Source organism: Labrus mixtus, chromosome 3 (assembly GCF_963584025.1).
Source record: "Labrus mixtus chromosome 3, fLabMix1.1, whole genome shotgun sequence".
NCBI classification, from domain to species: domain Eukaryota; kingdom Metazoa; phylum Chordata; class Actinopteri; order Labriformes; family Labridae; genus Labrus; species Labrus mixtus.
The window spans coordinates 27,911,147-27,926,537 of record NC_083614.1 but is presented as its reverse complement, the minus strand read 5'-3'; the positions used below and the strand labels follow the sequence as shown (position 1 = coordinate 27,926,537).

General features: G+C 41.1%; 1 protein-coding gene across 2 annotated transcripts in view; it reads right to left on the bottom strand.

Moving 5' to 3' along the window:
• Positions 1-15,391, bottom strand: part of LOC132969472 (carboxyl-terminal PDZ ligand of neuronal nitric oxide synthase protein-like) — a 188,912-nt gene that overhangs the window by 28,602 nt on the left and 144,919 nt on the right. For both annotated transcript variants that reach the window (XM_061034336.1, XM_061034337.1), the window contains exons 9-10: positions 9,030-9,195; positions 5,884-6,060 (exon numbers count right to left, since the gene is read on the bottom strand). In XM_061034336.1, coding sequence (XP_060890319.1) covers positions 5,884-6,060; positions 9,030-9,195 — 343 coding nt within the window. The remainder of the gene's footprint in view (positions 1-5,883; positions 6,061-9,029; positions 9,196-15,391) is intronic.

Sequence of the window (15,391 nt, the reverse complement as noted above, 5' to 3'; positions counted from 1 at the left end):
TGGAAACAGAAAAGACAAGGTTAGAATAAAGAAATTCAAGTTAAGAAATATGAGAAAATTGATTCTTTTTCAAACTTGTGTGTATGATTTGATTTGTATTGAGAAATTCCTTACAGAGACTGAAATATTGACACACTCAAAAGGACCTTTTTAGGGTTAGGACAAATTGCAGGTTCCATTCAAATATGACAAAAGGCACAAAAAATGTGTTTAGACAATGGAGTCACAGTTAAAAGAGAGCAGCCAACCGCATCCTGACTTAAAAAAGAACCACTATATGGTCAGGCAAATGGCTCACTGATAAAAAGCCATTGCAACATCCTCAAAAGAATGTGGTGTCCAAGGAAACATTCAGTACAAATCTATATTTGACTCTCATGTAAAGGCAAACATCGTCGGCGTAAAGAGTTACCTGCCATTACCTTTTCTTACCATAGGTGGTGCCAATGAGAACAAAATTAAAATCTTAGGGATAGGGTATGCAAACAGTTGAAGATGCAGCAATTACAGCTACATTTCAAACCCCTTTTTCTGTGTGTTTAGAATTAGTTACTGTACTGCTTTATGATCTCCTAATCCTCTGTATAGATTACAACAAATCCAGGGCAATGATAGCTGAATTGCATGGACACAGACTTTTTCTCAGTTTACTTAGTTTTTTATTTGAAGTTTCCATTGGTTGAAGAAAATCTGTGGAGGACATTACTTTTTAATAGGGCCCGACCGATATGAGATTTTAAGTCCGATAACGATATTAGGGAGAGAAAAAATCAGATCCTGATATATAGGCAGATATCTTCCTAAGATTTACGTTCCATCTGTAGAGATAGATATGCATATAGACATTTATTGCATTGATCCATCAAATGCAGTTTTCAAACACTTGTGGAAAAGATATACTGTTTATGAAGACAAAATGTTCACTCAACTGGTAAGTAACTGCACATGAGAGCGATAATGCTTGTTGTAATCCATATAGCGCCCTCTGCTGGTGACAAAGAGCCGCTAGTTGAAAAAAAAAAAAAAAATCAAATGAAAGGCTATTTCACTGGTGAATATATATAGTTAAATTGGAGCATATCTGTGATAAAATTAGCCGATACCGATAGTCACTGGATATGCTAATATCGGCCGATATTATCAGCTGGCTGATTAATGGGTCGGGCTCTACTTTTTAAACGTAACAATTTACTGATATTTCCTTTATGTGTCGACTTTCACACTTCCTACTCACGCACGCCCTTGTCTCCAGGCCGCCAATTAACCTATCTTTACAAAGGTCAAAAATGGGGCTAAGCCTAATATTGAAGGCGTTTCCTACATGATAATGTAAAAGTTAATCTTTCATTAAATGAGATTATTTAATCTTGAGATGGGGGACACCTTTTCAAAATGGAATCTCAGGGTGGAGATGTGTTTAACGGATGATTTATTGCACTGAATTAATTTGTTCGATTTCAAAGGGCTGTTTCATTACGTTTGAAATGACCATATTATCTGATGTTGATTGCATCACTTTTTAAATTGTGTTTTTATGGTTCATAGAGCCCATCTGTAATTTAAATCTCCAAGCCATGAGCTGCTTTATTGTGTTTTGCCCTGATGATGAGCTGTCTGACACGTCTGATCCTCGTACAGCTTTACCTTCACAGGTGCACATGTCGGATTTAAAATAGTTATGACTATACACACAATAATACACAGTACAGAAAAAGAGACATAAGAAGAGAATGTAGAAAAACGGCCAAATAATTAGAATAGGAAAAGAGAAGAAAGGGAAGATCGAGGAGGAGGAGGAGAGCGTGTTAAAGAAAGGACATACTTCACAATTTTTGCCAGTTTCACAAACACTGACAGTGAAAGAAAGAAAGAAAGAAAGAAAGCTAAGAGAACAGTGTATGTCAATGTAGAATCAGGGATTATTTGAGTGTGTTCGAGGACATTCTGGAAACTTTTTTTATTAGTTTAATTAGATTAAAGTCAATGTGGAAGATGTAATGACAGAGCACGTGTTGTCTTTAAAGCCAGAATGTGCTACATTTTACACATAAATACAGCAGAAATCAAGTATATACTGTGTAAATGTCTCTCTGAGTCATGACTGTCTACAATGAGTGAGAAGCCTGACTCCCTACAGCTGTACTGTTGTCAGAGCCATGTTAACATCATGTTTACATGGACGGGACGGCATTGCGTATATAGTTGTTTTAGTCAAGGACTAGAGAAAAGAAGAATAACATACTCACTTATTTTGATGTCACATAAGTGTCTTTAGATCACGCTCATTCTGTGTCACTTCATGTGCAATATGAAGCTACGAGTTAACCAAAGTGTGCTGACATTAGCGTATTAACACAAAAAGGCAGGCCACAATTGCAGCGCGAGCAAAGGACAATTTTATCTCTAAATTTTGCTCTAAATGGTGCTTAAATATGGTGCATTCTAATTGATAACTCCTTCATGTGAACGCGAGTGGAGAGGGGTTGGAGGTGTGCCGCTGGAGGAGAGCGGAGGCTTCAGAATAGCGGAGTTGCACATTATTCCTTTAAGAATCCAAACATAAACCTTAATGCCCACAGGGCATGTTCTTTATGTAATGCTGCAGGTTTCTGTCTGACTCAAGTGTAACCCTGATCAGATCCTGCATTACCACAGATGCAAGATATTTCTTTAAGGTTAGACTAATTAGCCTCAGGTCCATCAAGATGAGATCTGTTTTTCTTTACCCTATGCATGCTGGGGCGGGTTTGCAACTCCACAATTTGGACCCTGAACACATCAACCTTGCACTAAATGTGACCTTCTGACCAGTTTTTCTAGAAGCACTGGACCTTTACAGAAGCTGATTCAGAATTGGCACGCATTCCCAAACAAACCCATCTCTGATAGAATCTCTGTTATCCTTTATTAGGGAAACTCCCTCAGAGAGCGAGAGGTTAACTGGGAGTTGGTTTACTGCACTCTCACTGGATTGTTGATTGTATCAGGCCAAAGCTCTTTGCAGAAGATAGCGAGCACATTGAGGACTGGCCTGGATCCCTCCTTTTAAATCTCTGCAGCATCCACCTCTGCCAAATGCTGGCCTGTCTGCACAGAAGGGGACACAGTATATGGGAAGAAAACTCTCTGGCTTTCCTGGTGAAACAAAATGAACACTTTAATACGGCATTGTGCTTGGAGGCCATACACAGAGCTGGGGTTTAACAAATGAGACCACTTTCCGTTGCCATCCGTGAGCTGCTGTTCTGGCATGAGGGAAGAGGTTTTTGTTTATGGGATGAATAAAAAATAAATAAATAAATAAAAAAAACAGCGGTTCCTCGAGGTCCAACTAATCCCGGCTTTACATAAATTAAAAAGTGAGAAAATGTGTGGACAAGTGAAGTGCAAACATGCTCCGACTAACAAGTCAACAAATCATGAGGAGACAAAAAGAGGGCAGCCGGCAGAAGTCGAGGGCGGTTCAACAGTTCAAGAGTTCAGTAGGATGATGTAGAAAATAAAGTTTACATACATACAGAGTTCTGTCTGAAAATCGTCTTTCAGCCATTACGTGCAGAGCAAGAAAGGACTTGTCCATTCCAAACATGGAGAAGGTAATAAAGTTCCTCCTCAAGTGTTCATCTCATCAGAAGAGCCACTCCAGCGAAGACAAGAGCCCATCAGTCCCCCTGCCCAAATCTGTTCTTTCTGCCAGTGTGTTTGGCAGCTCTGCATCCAATCCAATCTAATCATTAACCCCTTACTTTTGGTTTCACTTCATGCGACATCCTGACATCTTTATGGGAAATACAGATGCACACAAAAGTTTAAACCGTTGAAGGAAAAGGACTTTTAGCATAAATTCAAAACAGGGTGGTAGGGGTACATTTTGGGAGTCTGTGTTGTATGTATATAAGAGGTCAGTGTGTGAAATAAAGAAAAAAAAGGCAAGAGAATGGGAAGGAAGCAAGCGACAGGTTTGGAGGAATAAGGGAAAATGCATCAGTTTGCATATAGATAGGAAATAAGATTCAGATATCTGTTTTACAGGTGCAAAGGTGTGTTCAGACCATAGACAGTTTTTAAGAAGTGGACATAGCTTCTTGGTTTCAAAGTGAAGATGTTGTCGAAGTACCTTAAAACCTGCATTCTTACCAACAGCCAGCAGAAGGCGACTCTGTGTTCTTAAAAAAATTAAGACAGATTGTACAGGGGAGTCTATCAGAAGTCCATTTTTCCAATGGTTTTATGGCTTAATTGTTAGTTTCTTATGCTCAGATGATTAGCATAATGTTCATCTTGTTTCCAGCTTCCAGAGTAAAGACAGTAAGATATAGATTAAGAAATATCAGAAAGCAAAGTGTGCTTTAAACCGGTCTACTTGTGTTTGGCAAGTTGCGTTCAGGGCAAGTGAGACAGAGAGAGGTTAAGCAATCCACCCCTTATGTCTAAATACGTTAACTTTTATATCTGGAAAAACAAGATGCCGATGGCCCGACAGCCAAAACTCGAGGCTTTCAAAACTATCGTCCGCCAACCAGAGGGTCCCATTGTCCACTTCTGACATACAGTCTATGGTCAGACAGAATTGGAATGAACTTATAATTGTACTTTACTCACATGATTTTTAAACAAGCTAACCATTTACTAGCAGCGATTGGACAATGAATGTGAAAAACGTATGCCGTAGTTGACAACTTCCATGACTGGACAAGAACCTGACATATATTCACATTACTTGTTGAACTCAAGCTCCCTGATCCACAGCTGTCTGTCAGTCTGTAAACTTAAAAGAACATATAAATAACAGTAAATAAATAATCTGAATAATACAATATATAAATATATATATATTTTGTACGAGAAATTGTTAAACTGTCCCACTGGGAAGAGGGAAATGGTTTCTATAGCAACTTATCTACTCAATGAAATCAATCAATTAACATCAATAGTGTCTTTTTGCCACTAGTGGCAGCATTGAGAACACAGCACATCTGTTAGTGAGAACAGAAGAAAAATGTGATTTTCAACTGATCTCACACAAAGCTGTGACAACAACCTCTTGGCATCTTTCAGGTACCTCTATGAGACCCCACTGTTATAGTTTAAATTGTTGGTATTTTGCATGAAGCCAACCCATTTCTAATAAAGTCGCTCCCGTTCTTTGCAGTTGGCATCCATGGATGTCAGATTTATTTGAGAAGTTTGACCGAACCGAAAGATATGTTCAGGTTCCCTCTGATCACCAACCAAGACCTTGATATGTACTTCAACAAGATCAGGACTTTTCCAGCTGCCTCTACCTCCTACTTGCTGCCTACCAAAGATCAACGTTGGTTCATTAATCTATTTCAGCCCTTCCTTTTCTCCCACTATACTGATGTAAGCCTGGTATACATACAGTAACTGTACACGTCTGACAGAGGTTAGTTTGCTACATGGTTATTCTTTCAAAACAGACAAAAACAGATCAAGGTAATTGTGTTTTCTCCGACAGGATTTTTCAGGGGTGCAGGTTAGTTTGTTAGACCGCTATTTCATCCCCCAGACAGTCAGGAGTCCCCTGTCTGTTGAGAACATTGAGAAGCCTTACTGTCTCCTCGTCCGCCCCCCAGCCAAAGATCTCCATCGCCTCCTCATCGTCCTCCCCCTCACTGTCATCGCTGTCGTCCGTATTCGACTCGTACTCCGAGGCGATACCTGACTCACGAAACCTGGCAAAGTCCAGGCTGCCCAGAGATTTGACGTCGCGGGACAACAAAGCCGTGTCCTCGGACACCTCTCGACCTTTGATCTCTGGCCTGTTGCCTTTGAGCGGAGGGGGAGGCGAGGGGAGTCGAGGAGGCGGAGGCCCCTGGAGGAAACGGAAACACTCCAGTTTGAGTAGACACTGGTCCCTACCTAGAGGACTTCCCAGGGTCCCGTTGGAGGATGAGAAGGCGTTACTTGTCCCGTCATTGGTGCCCAGTGCGGGGAAGTTAAGAGCAGAGACATCTGGTTTCGGTGTTGTTGGATCGCAGATCACAGGAGGTATCGTAGACCTGAAGGTGATCTCCAGCAAACTGTCCTGAGATCCCACTAAAGAGAGACGAGGAAAAAAGAGGGCGAAAATATGATGAACGATCAAAGGGAGGGATCTGCTAAAGAATAGATCAAACATAGCATATTCAAACTGTGCCTTGATTTAAATTCATCTGCTGTCGTCTCGCCTCTAAAGGATAATGGCAGAAAAATAATATAAAAGACACAGATATCTTTGAACCGTCTGGTGGGCAGGATTCTAACAGAATCAGTCACACAGTGACCAATAAATCAATGTGTGTTTTGTATTGGGTACGTGAAAAAAACAAACATGTTTCAAAGCATTTCATCATCATCATGGAGGAGGCTCTGTGACATGTTTTGCTTCCTCTTAAATAAGCAAACAGTTCAAAACAGAGAAATGTGCATTACAAGAATACTCAGTCTTCTAACTGTCAAATGCAAACTCCTGGTCAGCATGAAACATGAAGAACGTTGTGTTTATTCACGCTGGTAAGCTGCAGTCAAGTTGGAAACAATAGTTCCAAGTCACAAACAGCATCTAATGAAACATCCATAGTAAAGAGACAAGAGCTGAAAGATGCATTAGAGAGTTGATGGGGATTACGGTTGTAAACTGTTCAAGAGAAACAAAAGCCCCGATTCCACCAAGTAGTCCGGTTTGGATCAGTACAGTTTGGTACAGTTTGGTACGGTAAACCCAGAACTTGCTTGCGTTTCCACAGCCAACCGTACCCTTATTTGGTAAGCGGAGTGTAAGCCAGATGGAGATAGCCGCGTCAGCTATGTAATACATCTACATAGCAGCCCAACACATTGTAGCCCGTTATTACAGGGACACAGTAAACATGGGACCCTTTAGGGATTCGACCCCTGGCACCCCAACAGGAGTGTACCAAAAAAAGTAGGACGGTATGGATCCCTTATTTTGGTACCATTACCAACTTTTGATGGTGGAAACGCCAATATATGAGTACCGTACTGAACCAGGCCACTTGGTGGAAACGTTGCTAAATTTAGGATTTATTCAAATAAATTGCAGTGTAGGGTCCAAATCAAGGCCAATGGGAAGTCTGCAGAGGGTACATACTGTACATACATATCTACATTCAATTAGTGGTTTTAGACATTTCTGTGAACCTCGTTGTGGTCCATGGTTTTGCCATGTTGACATAGCCGGGCCTCAAAGCTGCTCTTTGAGGAGAAATGTAACCGTGGGTACTGAAAGTAAACTCCACATAAAAAAAAATAAAAAATCATCAGAGCCGCCTTTAAACATGCTTGTCATGTCTGATATTTAAAACATATGCCTGGATGAGTATTCCTCCAAAGAATGTCAACCTCAAGCATGGGATCCCTGCCATTTCTCTTCTAGCCAGACAGACCTCGTTTCACGCTGTAAAATTGAAGAGGATGCTGTGAAAAAAAAAAAAAAGGCTGTGAAATAGACCTCGCTCATGCTGGATACTTTCTTTTGTGAGCGCAGGAAAAGGACAGGAACTAATAAACCAATGACTGCTCCTTCCTATTCAGGGTTTTCAATAAGCCATGCTAGTGTGCTCGCAGGCACAATCCCACGACTCTGAAACTGACACCTCAGTCACAGACGAAATGCTGCTGTGATGATTTCATTATGCGTGTCCCAAGTCGAAAAGTGTCTCGAGAAAGGTATAGTTTAGAAATGTGTTGGAAAGCACTGAGCCTTTGGAGGGTATTAGGCCATACAGTAGCATAATGATGCTATAATTAACCAAATAAGTGAAAAGAAAAGAAACTTTGCATATCAGAGGATCTAAAGAACACTATTCCCGACCTTGTGCAAAATGACGTTCAGTCAAAACAACCAACATTCAAAGGTGGCAATGACACAACCACTCCCTCTGCATCCCCGAAATGTTGGCAGATGAGATAAAAGATAGCTTTTTGCAGGGTGACAATTGGAGGGCACGCAGGCCGGACTGCGACTGTCTGTCTGAATATGTGATGAACAGGTTGCACAGCGTGTAGAGCTGAGAGGAACAGTGACAGAGGGGACAGGGGAGGTGGTGGAACGGAAGAACGCCGACGGAGTGGTGGTGAATGCTAAACAGAGTGTTGAGCGGTTGATGTAACATCAGAAACTAGTCTCATTTTGCTGCTTTGGAGGTTTTCCATTTAGAAGGGTATATAGATCTGAAGTACCCTCTGTCTAATGTGTACACTTTATGTCTGCTCCTTATTGCTGTAGGTCATTGTTAAGTATGGCTGTGTGTGTGTATAGATTGGATGTTCCCTAACAGTGGTAATGTGTAATTATCTGAATAAGGCAATTCAAGATGCCTATTGCCATCTTTTTCCTTCTTCCATGTCTATCTTTTATGTCTGTTATTGTTATGCAATGCTTTTGAGACACTTATTCCGTTCTGCTGATGTTCTTTACTAAGAAATACTAAGAAGAAGAAAAAGCTTTGCCTGTACAATTGCTCAATGCCACGAAAACGTTATAAAATCACATTGCTGGATACGCCGTCGTCGATTTCAGCTTTCTGCTCGACGTACCCGCTGCAAAATATCGTATCGAGCCAACAAATGCCCAAAAAAAAAATCTGAGCGTCATATTTGCTTCCTCCCCTTCCTGCCATCCCAGCTTTGCTTGTCAACCATTTGATTTGTACATCTTTATACAAAAAGTAAAAACAATCAGAGTACCTCAAGCGTACCACTAGTGGTACTCGTACCACAGCTTGAGAATGAATGTTTCAGTGCACAATGATTTGGTGGATCACTCCTCCTGAGTGTTTCTTCATGTTTTTGTTTATGAATTGGGTCAAGTTGCTTTGACACAAACCTGTTGCTCATTCCACATTTCCCTTAGAGAGCTATTTATGCTTTTTCTTATTTCCTTGTTGAAGCTAACAAACGTCTCATATACAAAATTCTCTTCATTCATATCATGTCTTTTTCTTCTTCCTGTTCATGAACGTTTTACATGTTGACAGGAGTGCATAATGTGTTTCTAAACTCACTGGAGTGTGGTCCGGACATCTTGGTCTCCAGCTCCTGGATCTGTTTAACCAGCAGGGAGATGTGCTGCAGCAGGTCTTTGTTCTGCAGCAGCAGCTGGTGGACTCGAGCCTGAGCCTCCAGGCGAGCAGTGGCCTCTGCACTGAGCTGGTCCTTCAACAGATGGACCTGAGTTCAGAAGAGAAAGACAGAAGCGGAGGTGAAACATGGGGGGGTTAGGAAACGGTGACGAGTGGGGTGTATTCAAACTTTTTTTGTCCTCAGGTACAGCTCTTAAATCAGCACCGCTGTCCCTTATCTGAATTCTACAAACACACCACACAGCAATATTTAAAGGTGAGGGTCAAACTGTGTTTGCTCTTCAAACATCCTTTGCTTGTCGAGGAAATAAAGAAGTGAGTTCTGTTTGCTTTAAATATTTGAGTAAAGATAAACAGGTGAAATAGAATACACACATACTCTACCGAGCTTTTATTCAGCTCATGTTTTCCTACATGACCAACATTAAAAACCGGTGCTCTGAGGGGAGCTTTTTATTCATCTGTCATCTTTAGACAAAACCCTGATTTAAACCAAAGGCCTGCTGTGGAAGCCTCTTCATCAACCGTAATCTTTTCTATCACAAACTGAGTGTTAAGTTGACATTTGGGGAAAGTATCACAAGCAGCAGTGAAAAATAATTGGACGACAGGATGAAAACAAACATTAACTGTTGTTAAGCATGATGCTTGTTTGTGTTTTTTTAAACCAGGTAAATCATCTGTAATTACAGATTTTCACCACAGATGTCACCAAATGTACCAATTAGTGTGCTTATTACCATAATATGTTAAAGGTCACATTTGATCATTTTTAGCCAGTTTAAATAAGTCTCAGAGCTCCAGAAAATATTTCCGAGAAGGGCTCGAGCCGATCCCAGCTGTCATTGGGCGAGAGGCGGGGTACACCCTGGACTGGTCGCCAGCCAATCACAGGGCTGACATATAGAGACAGACAACCAGCCACACTCACATTTAGAGTCACCAATCAACCTAACAAGCATGTCTTTGGACTGTGGGAGGAAGCCTGAGTACCCCGAGAGAGCTCATGAGCAGGCACAGGGAGAGCATGCAAACTCCACACAGAGGACCTATCTGATGGGGGATTCAAACCAAGAACCTTCACACTGTGAGGCAACAGCGCTAACCACTGCCATTTCTGCAATCACGTCATTACAAATGACGAACAAGCCCAATCCACTGTATGTGTAAGTGTGTATGTGCCGTAATGAGGAAACAGAGAAGAAAAGTTCAAACACTGATCAATGAGGATTCAGAGGCCGAAAATGAGAAGTATAAAATCTTAGATCACAGAGAAGAAAATCAAAAACACGCCGTATGACAGGCTGAATTAACGCTCACATGAAAAAAAAAAAACTTGTGTTTTAATGAGGCTCCTAAAGAGCTCATATCTATGAAATATGAAAGAGATAGATAGATCTCTCCAGTGATAAATAAGTACACTCTTTTTAAATAAAATATTATCTTTAATGGGAAACACATCAAAAAGCGTGTATTTTAAAATGGGACTCGTTTCATCTATTATCTAAATAAATAATGAGGCGAGAGGCTGTGGGACGCTGCTGACTCAGCTCAGCAGGTGGCAGTGATTGATCAAGCTCACTGTGTTTTTACCGCGAGTCATTTATCAAAGCTCTGTCAAGAACATTCAGACAACACCTGAGTGTTGATACAGTCAGAGCAAAACAGATCAATCAGTGACAACGCGGTCAATATGTGTGAAAAGGCACCTCATAAACATATGCATGAGGCTGAAGTCTAATGATCAATAGACTTAGACGAGTTTAGTTTACAGCATTGAGGATGAGGCCACCTGACTGATGAGGAACATGAATAGTTTAAACATGTTTGGACTCAGTCTTGACATATGGATGGTTGATTTAAAGAACCTAAATGCAGAGCTGGTCATTCTGGAAAGCTAGCGAGGTTTGGAATGTAACATCTCCTCAAGGCTCCATCTGAACCCACCCTCTCCCCCCGGGGGGGCTCCTTCAAACGCAATGGTGATCACAGCTACGTTTTTTGGATTACACTCGGGAAGACGTTTTCACGCATGCACTCCTTAAAATGTCTCGGAGACAGAACATACCGGTGAGCAGATAAGAGAATGAAGCAGCTTCGCCAAGATGATGCCGGATGCCCATCAGTCGCCTGATGTAAAAGTCATCCCCCTGCCTGCTCACTCAAGGTGAAGACACCTGAACATTTCCAGCTGCGTTCACACATCGGTCACCAAAACTTTTAACTAAGAGGATGGCGGAAAAAATCCAGGTAAAGTTAGGGGGAAAAAATGTGGCCGTTGTTTTTTCACCCAATGGTCAAATTCGTATTTTTAAAAAATAGATTATTTTTTAAATTTTTTATAGTAGGCCTTTACTCGCATCAAACACAACCTGAGGAAGAAATAACCCCTTTCAGCCGACTGATTCTGGCAGACCAAACACTGCTACGGGATGTCACTTGTGATTCTTTGTTATAGGTGCATCTATACACTAAGTTTCTATTTTTTCAGCTCCATCTTCATCATTTTCTGCTTTATCTGCATCATCGTGTGAATTTCTAGCATTTTTTTTAATTTAGTACCTTCTTTATCATTTAAAAAAATCTCAATCATCTTCAGGAGTGTCTTCATCATCTTCATTTTCATCATCTTAATCATTCAACAACAAAAAAAATGCAAACTGCTCACATCACAGCTTTCATCAGTCAGTTGTAAGCTCAATTAGGCATCAAGTTAACTCATGATGCAACAGATAATGACTTGACATTTATTCACCTGGAGTCCTGAAGATAATAACGTTGGATGTCTTATGTAAAATGTCGATTTCTTTATTGCAACTATTCCTTCAGCCAAAGGCAGTTTTCCCTTTCAGACAATAAAACAACCATGACTGTTGTTTCAATGCATTTTCAAGCAAAAGAAGCCAAACAGTTTCTGGTATCAGGCTCTTAGGAGTATTCTCTACTTAGTCTGTTATGCCATTATACACCTCTGGCATTATAATCAGCAGACTTAATGATGATTAAAGTTCTAATATTGGATACGTGATCTCTTTATATGACGCACACTTTCAAGAAGTCAAGCTGAAGGTAATGGAAAGAAACACGAGCCTACTCGATCCTGTAATGACTTTGCTTTTTGTAGGTGTCAATAACATTTTTATGACACAGTAGCAGAGCTCAAGTTGCTGCTGCGATCCTCATGCAACCTCAATGCCTCCGTCTGCAGCTGTGGGCAATAAAACACAGACTCTATTTCGATTAAACACTGAACGGTGTAAAACTTCTATTACTTTCTTTTTATACGAGGGGGTGCAGGAAAAAGACACCATTCATTTAGGGCACACGTCCAAATCCACACACATATGCAATGTCTCGCTGCTCCCCCACAGTCTTTCCAGCAGCAATGACTCTCTGCTCTTCTTCCAAGTCCTCTCTGCATCAGATGTTAGAGGCCCCACCTCCTAACTTTTTTAACACCTTCTACCCTGAGATCATAATCACTTTCACCAGTTTCAAAAGGAGACATTTTCAAGGTTTCAAATGAAATCAGAAGAATGATTCAGGAAACGCAGAGTGAGCCGGATGAGCCCGTTTATTAATGATATTCTGATACGAAGCGATGGCCTTCATTGCATTAATAATGACCCTCGACTTCAAACATGGTCATGCAGGATTTCATATGTCAGCTGTTGAAGAGTGTTGAAGATGCTTTAATCCTTATACAACATAAGTGGTGGAGAGTATTAATATATTGATTGATAAGCAACTGTCTACAATGCTGTCGCTGATGGCCGAGCGGTTAGAATGGGTTGTAGTCCCTGAAGCGGGATAGCCCAGGTTCAAATCTGACCCACTTGTTCTTTACATCAGCTATCTTGTAAGTAACATGGTTTTAATTCATATTTGCAAATCTAATTTTGACAAGCTAAAAGTAGACAAAGCCTCACGAACAAACCAAACCAAAGAACAAAAAGGCTTATCCATGTAGCTTTCCATTATGAGCATTAAGCAGAAAAACAAACAAACAGGCGATGTACCGCACTTCAAACACAACAACTGCAGACCAGGGTTTAACACTTCTGCAGCCGTTACGACGTTTCCTTCTCTTTCTTAACCTGCTGCTTTATTTTCAGTTAAAACGTTACGATTCCTGATTGAACATAAAAATAGATAATCACCAGAGTGTGTCTGAACAGGTAGCACACCAGCTACCCGGGACATTAGTGGGCCGCAAGAGTGGACCAGAGAGCCGTGAGTCACAAGGCCTCACGTGGAGGAGCATGTCATAACTCCTAACGGCCCCCCGGTCTCTCGTTTCAGTCTGATGTGGTAACACAGAACTCGTTACCGTGGCAGCACAGAGGCTCTCGGCTCTTGACGTCAATGGAGACACAAATCAAAGGACAAACTACAAAACAAAGAGTAATTGGTAATTGAACAAAAGCCCACGGGTCACCTCAGGATTCTCTTTAGAAAATGTTCCAGAGAGTCCGTCAGCGGTTTTATATTAATTATTTAAAGCAAATATTTCTATGGATGTCGTCTGTTGCTGTGCATGTTGTTGGTTGGTGGCCTCTAAGTAGCATATGACGAGGGTTAATGATGTACTCGCTGAAACGTCTAACCTAAGTGTATTTTCTTCTGATAATTATTGCTCTGCATGCTTTTATACTTTTTCAATTTCATTTTTTAATCATAATTTCTTTTTTTTTTTGAGTGACTGTGTTCAACAGTCAAGGTAGCACAGATAAGAACAACACAGTCTACAGAAAAGCTGGAGTAGACCATTTTTTTGCTAAGCAATATTTGTTTTTTTTTTACAGCTACAGCTACATTTTTAAAGCGCTTGTTCGGATAAATATTTAACCGCTCACCACCACATGTGAATGTGTTCTGATGAAATACTTTTGAATTGCTGTGGACAGCAAACATGAAGTCAAACACTGATTTGTCGACAGCTTTTCTAAGCATTCTGGATTGTTGCCATATTGTCTTTTAGGTGACCATAGGTGACCCTGTTTTAGAGTGTGGGTAACTTATCATAATGCAAGCCCATATTTTGACATAAGCGGGGGGGGGGGGGCAGATGAAAGGAGCGGAAAAGGGGTGGAAAAAAACAAAATGATCACAGCTGAAAAATGTGTGCTCAGTACTTACTGATCGTGTTTTTACAAGAGAATGATTTTCTGTTTGTGGTGGTGGCTGACCAGTCTAGAGAAGCTAAGCCAACTTGCTGCTACCGTTCCATAATCTCTGCTAGTTTTTCCCGCAAAGCATTTAATTCACTATAAGGAAAAAGGATGAATGATAATCATCAAACTTCTTTTTTTTTCAGCCAGAAAAATGAGTAAATATTTGTAAATTTAGTGGACTAATGATTATTTCAGCATTACAGAAGAATGTTACTCTACCTTTAAAAAAACAAGTTCATGAGTTGAGTTCTAAGTTTATATTGATTGAAGTTAATATAAAGAACGGGTTGTTTTGGGGGAATTTCTCCTGCTCTTGACTTTCGTCTTCTGTTTTAAAAATGATGGTGTCCATTCGTATAAAGTTGAGGCGGCTGTGGCTCAGTGGTTGACTTGATGTTCTTCACTGGAAGTTTGAGAGTTTGATCCCCAGCCCTTGCAGTCACATGTCAAAAGCTGTTTTCACTTACACACTCCTGAAACTTTCAGACAGACTGCCCCTGTAATCCTGCTGAGTTGTTTGTTCACACATGCACCTCACAGTGGGAAACCACATCGGCTGGACAGGAAGGGGCGTGGCGAGGCATGACTTAAGAGCAATGACGTGGAAGGGACAGACAAAAAGCATATATGAGGGTGTAGTGAGAATCCGGGCTACGAGGAGAAAGGCCGGGCAAGATCAGAGGGGGGAAATCTGGCTGTTTGCGTTCACACATGAAGCTCATGACGAAAACTTCAGAAAGTTTTCAGGAGTTCAGAGACTGAAGCCCAGATTGCTCCTGCTGCATAGCCAGCGCCAATGGCGGTTAAATGCGTGTGAATGGAGTATAACTGACAGGCCGGTGTTTATGTAGCACCCTCTGCCATCAGCGTGTGAATGTGGTGTGAATGAGTGCATTCATTATTTTCATGCCTCTGTCTCTTCCCTTTAGCCTCTCCCTCTGGTTCTCTGTTTTCTGTCTTGGACTTGTTTTCAGCATTTGTCTGCCATAAAGACTCATCAGCCTCTTCCCACTGTAATCAGAAGACAGCGGTGCAGAAAGAGACTGAAGATGAAGTCAAAATTCAAAACCTTCCGTCTCAAGGCCTGCCTCCTCCCGTCTGACCGATCGC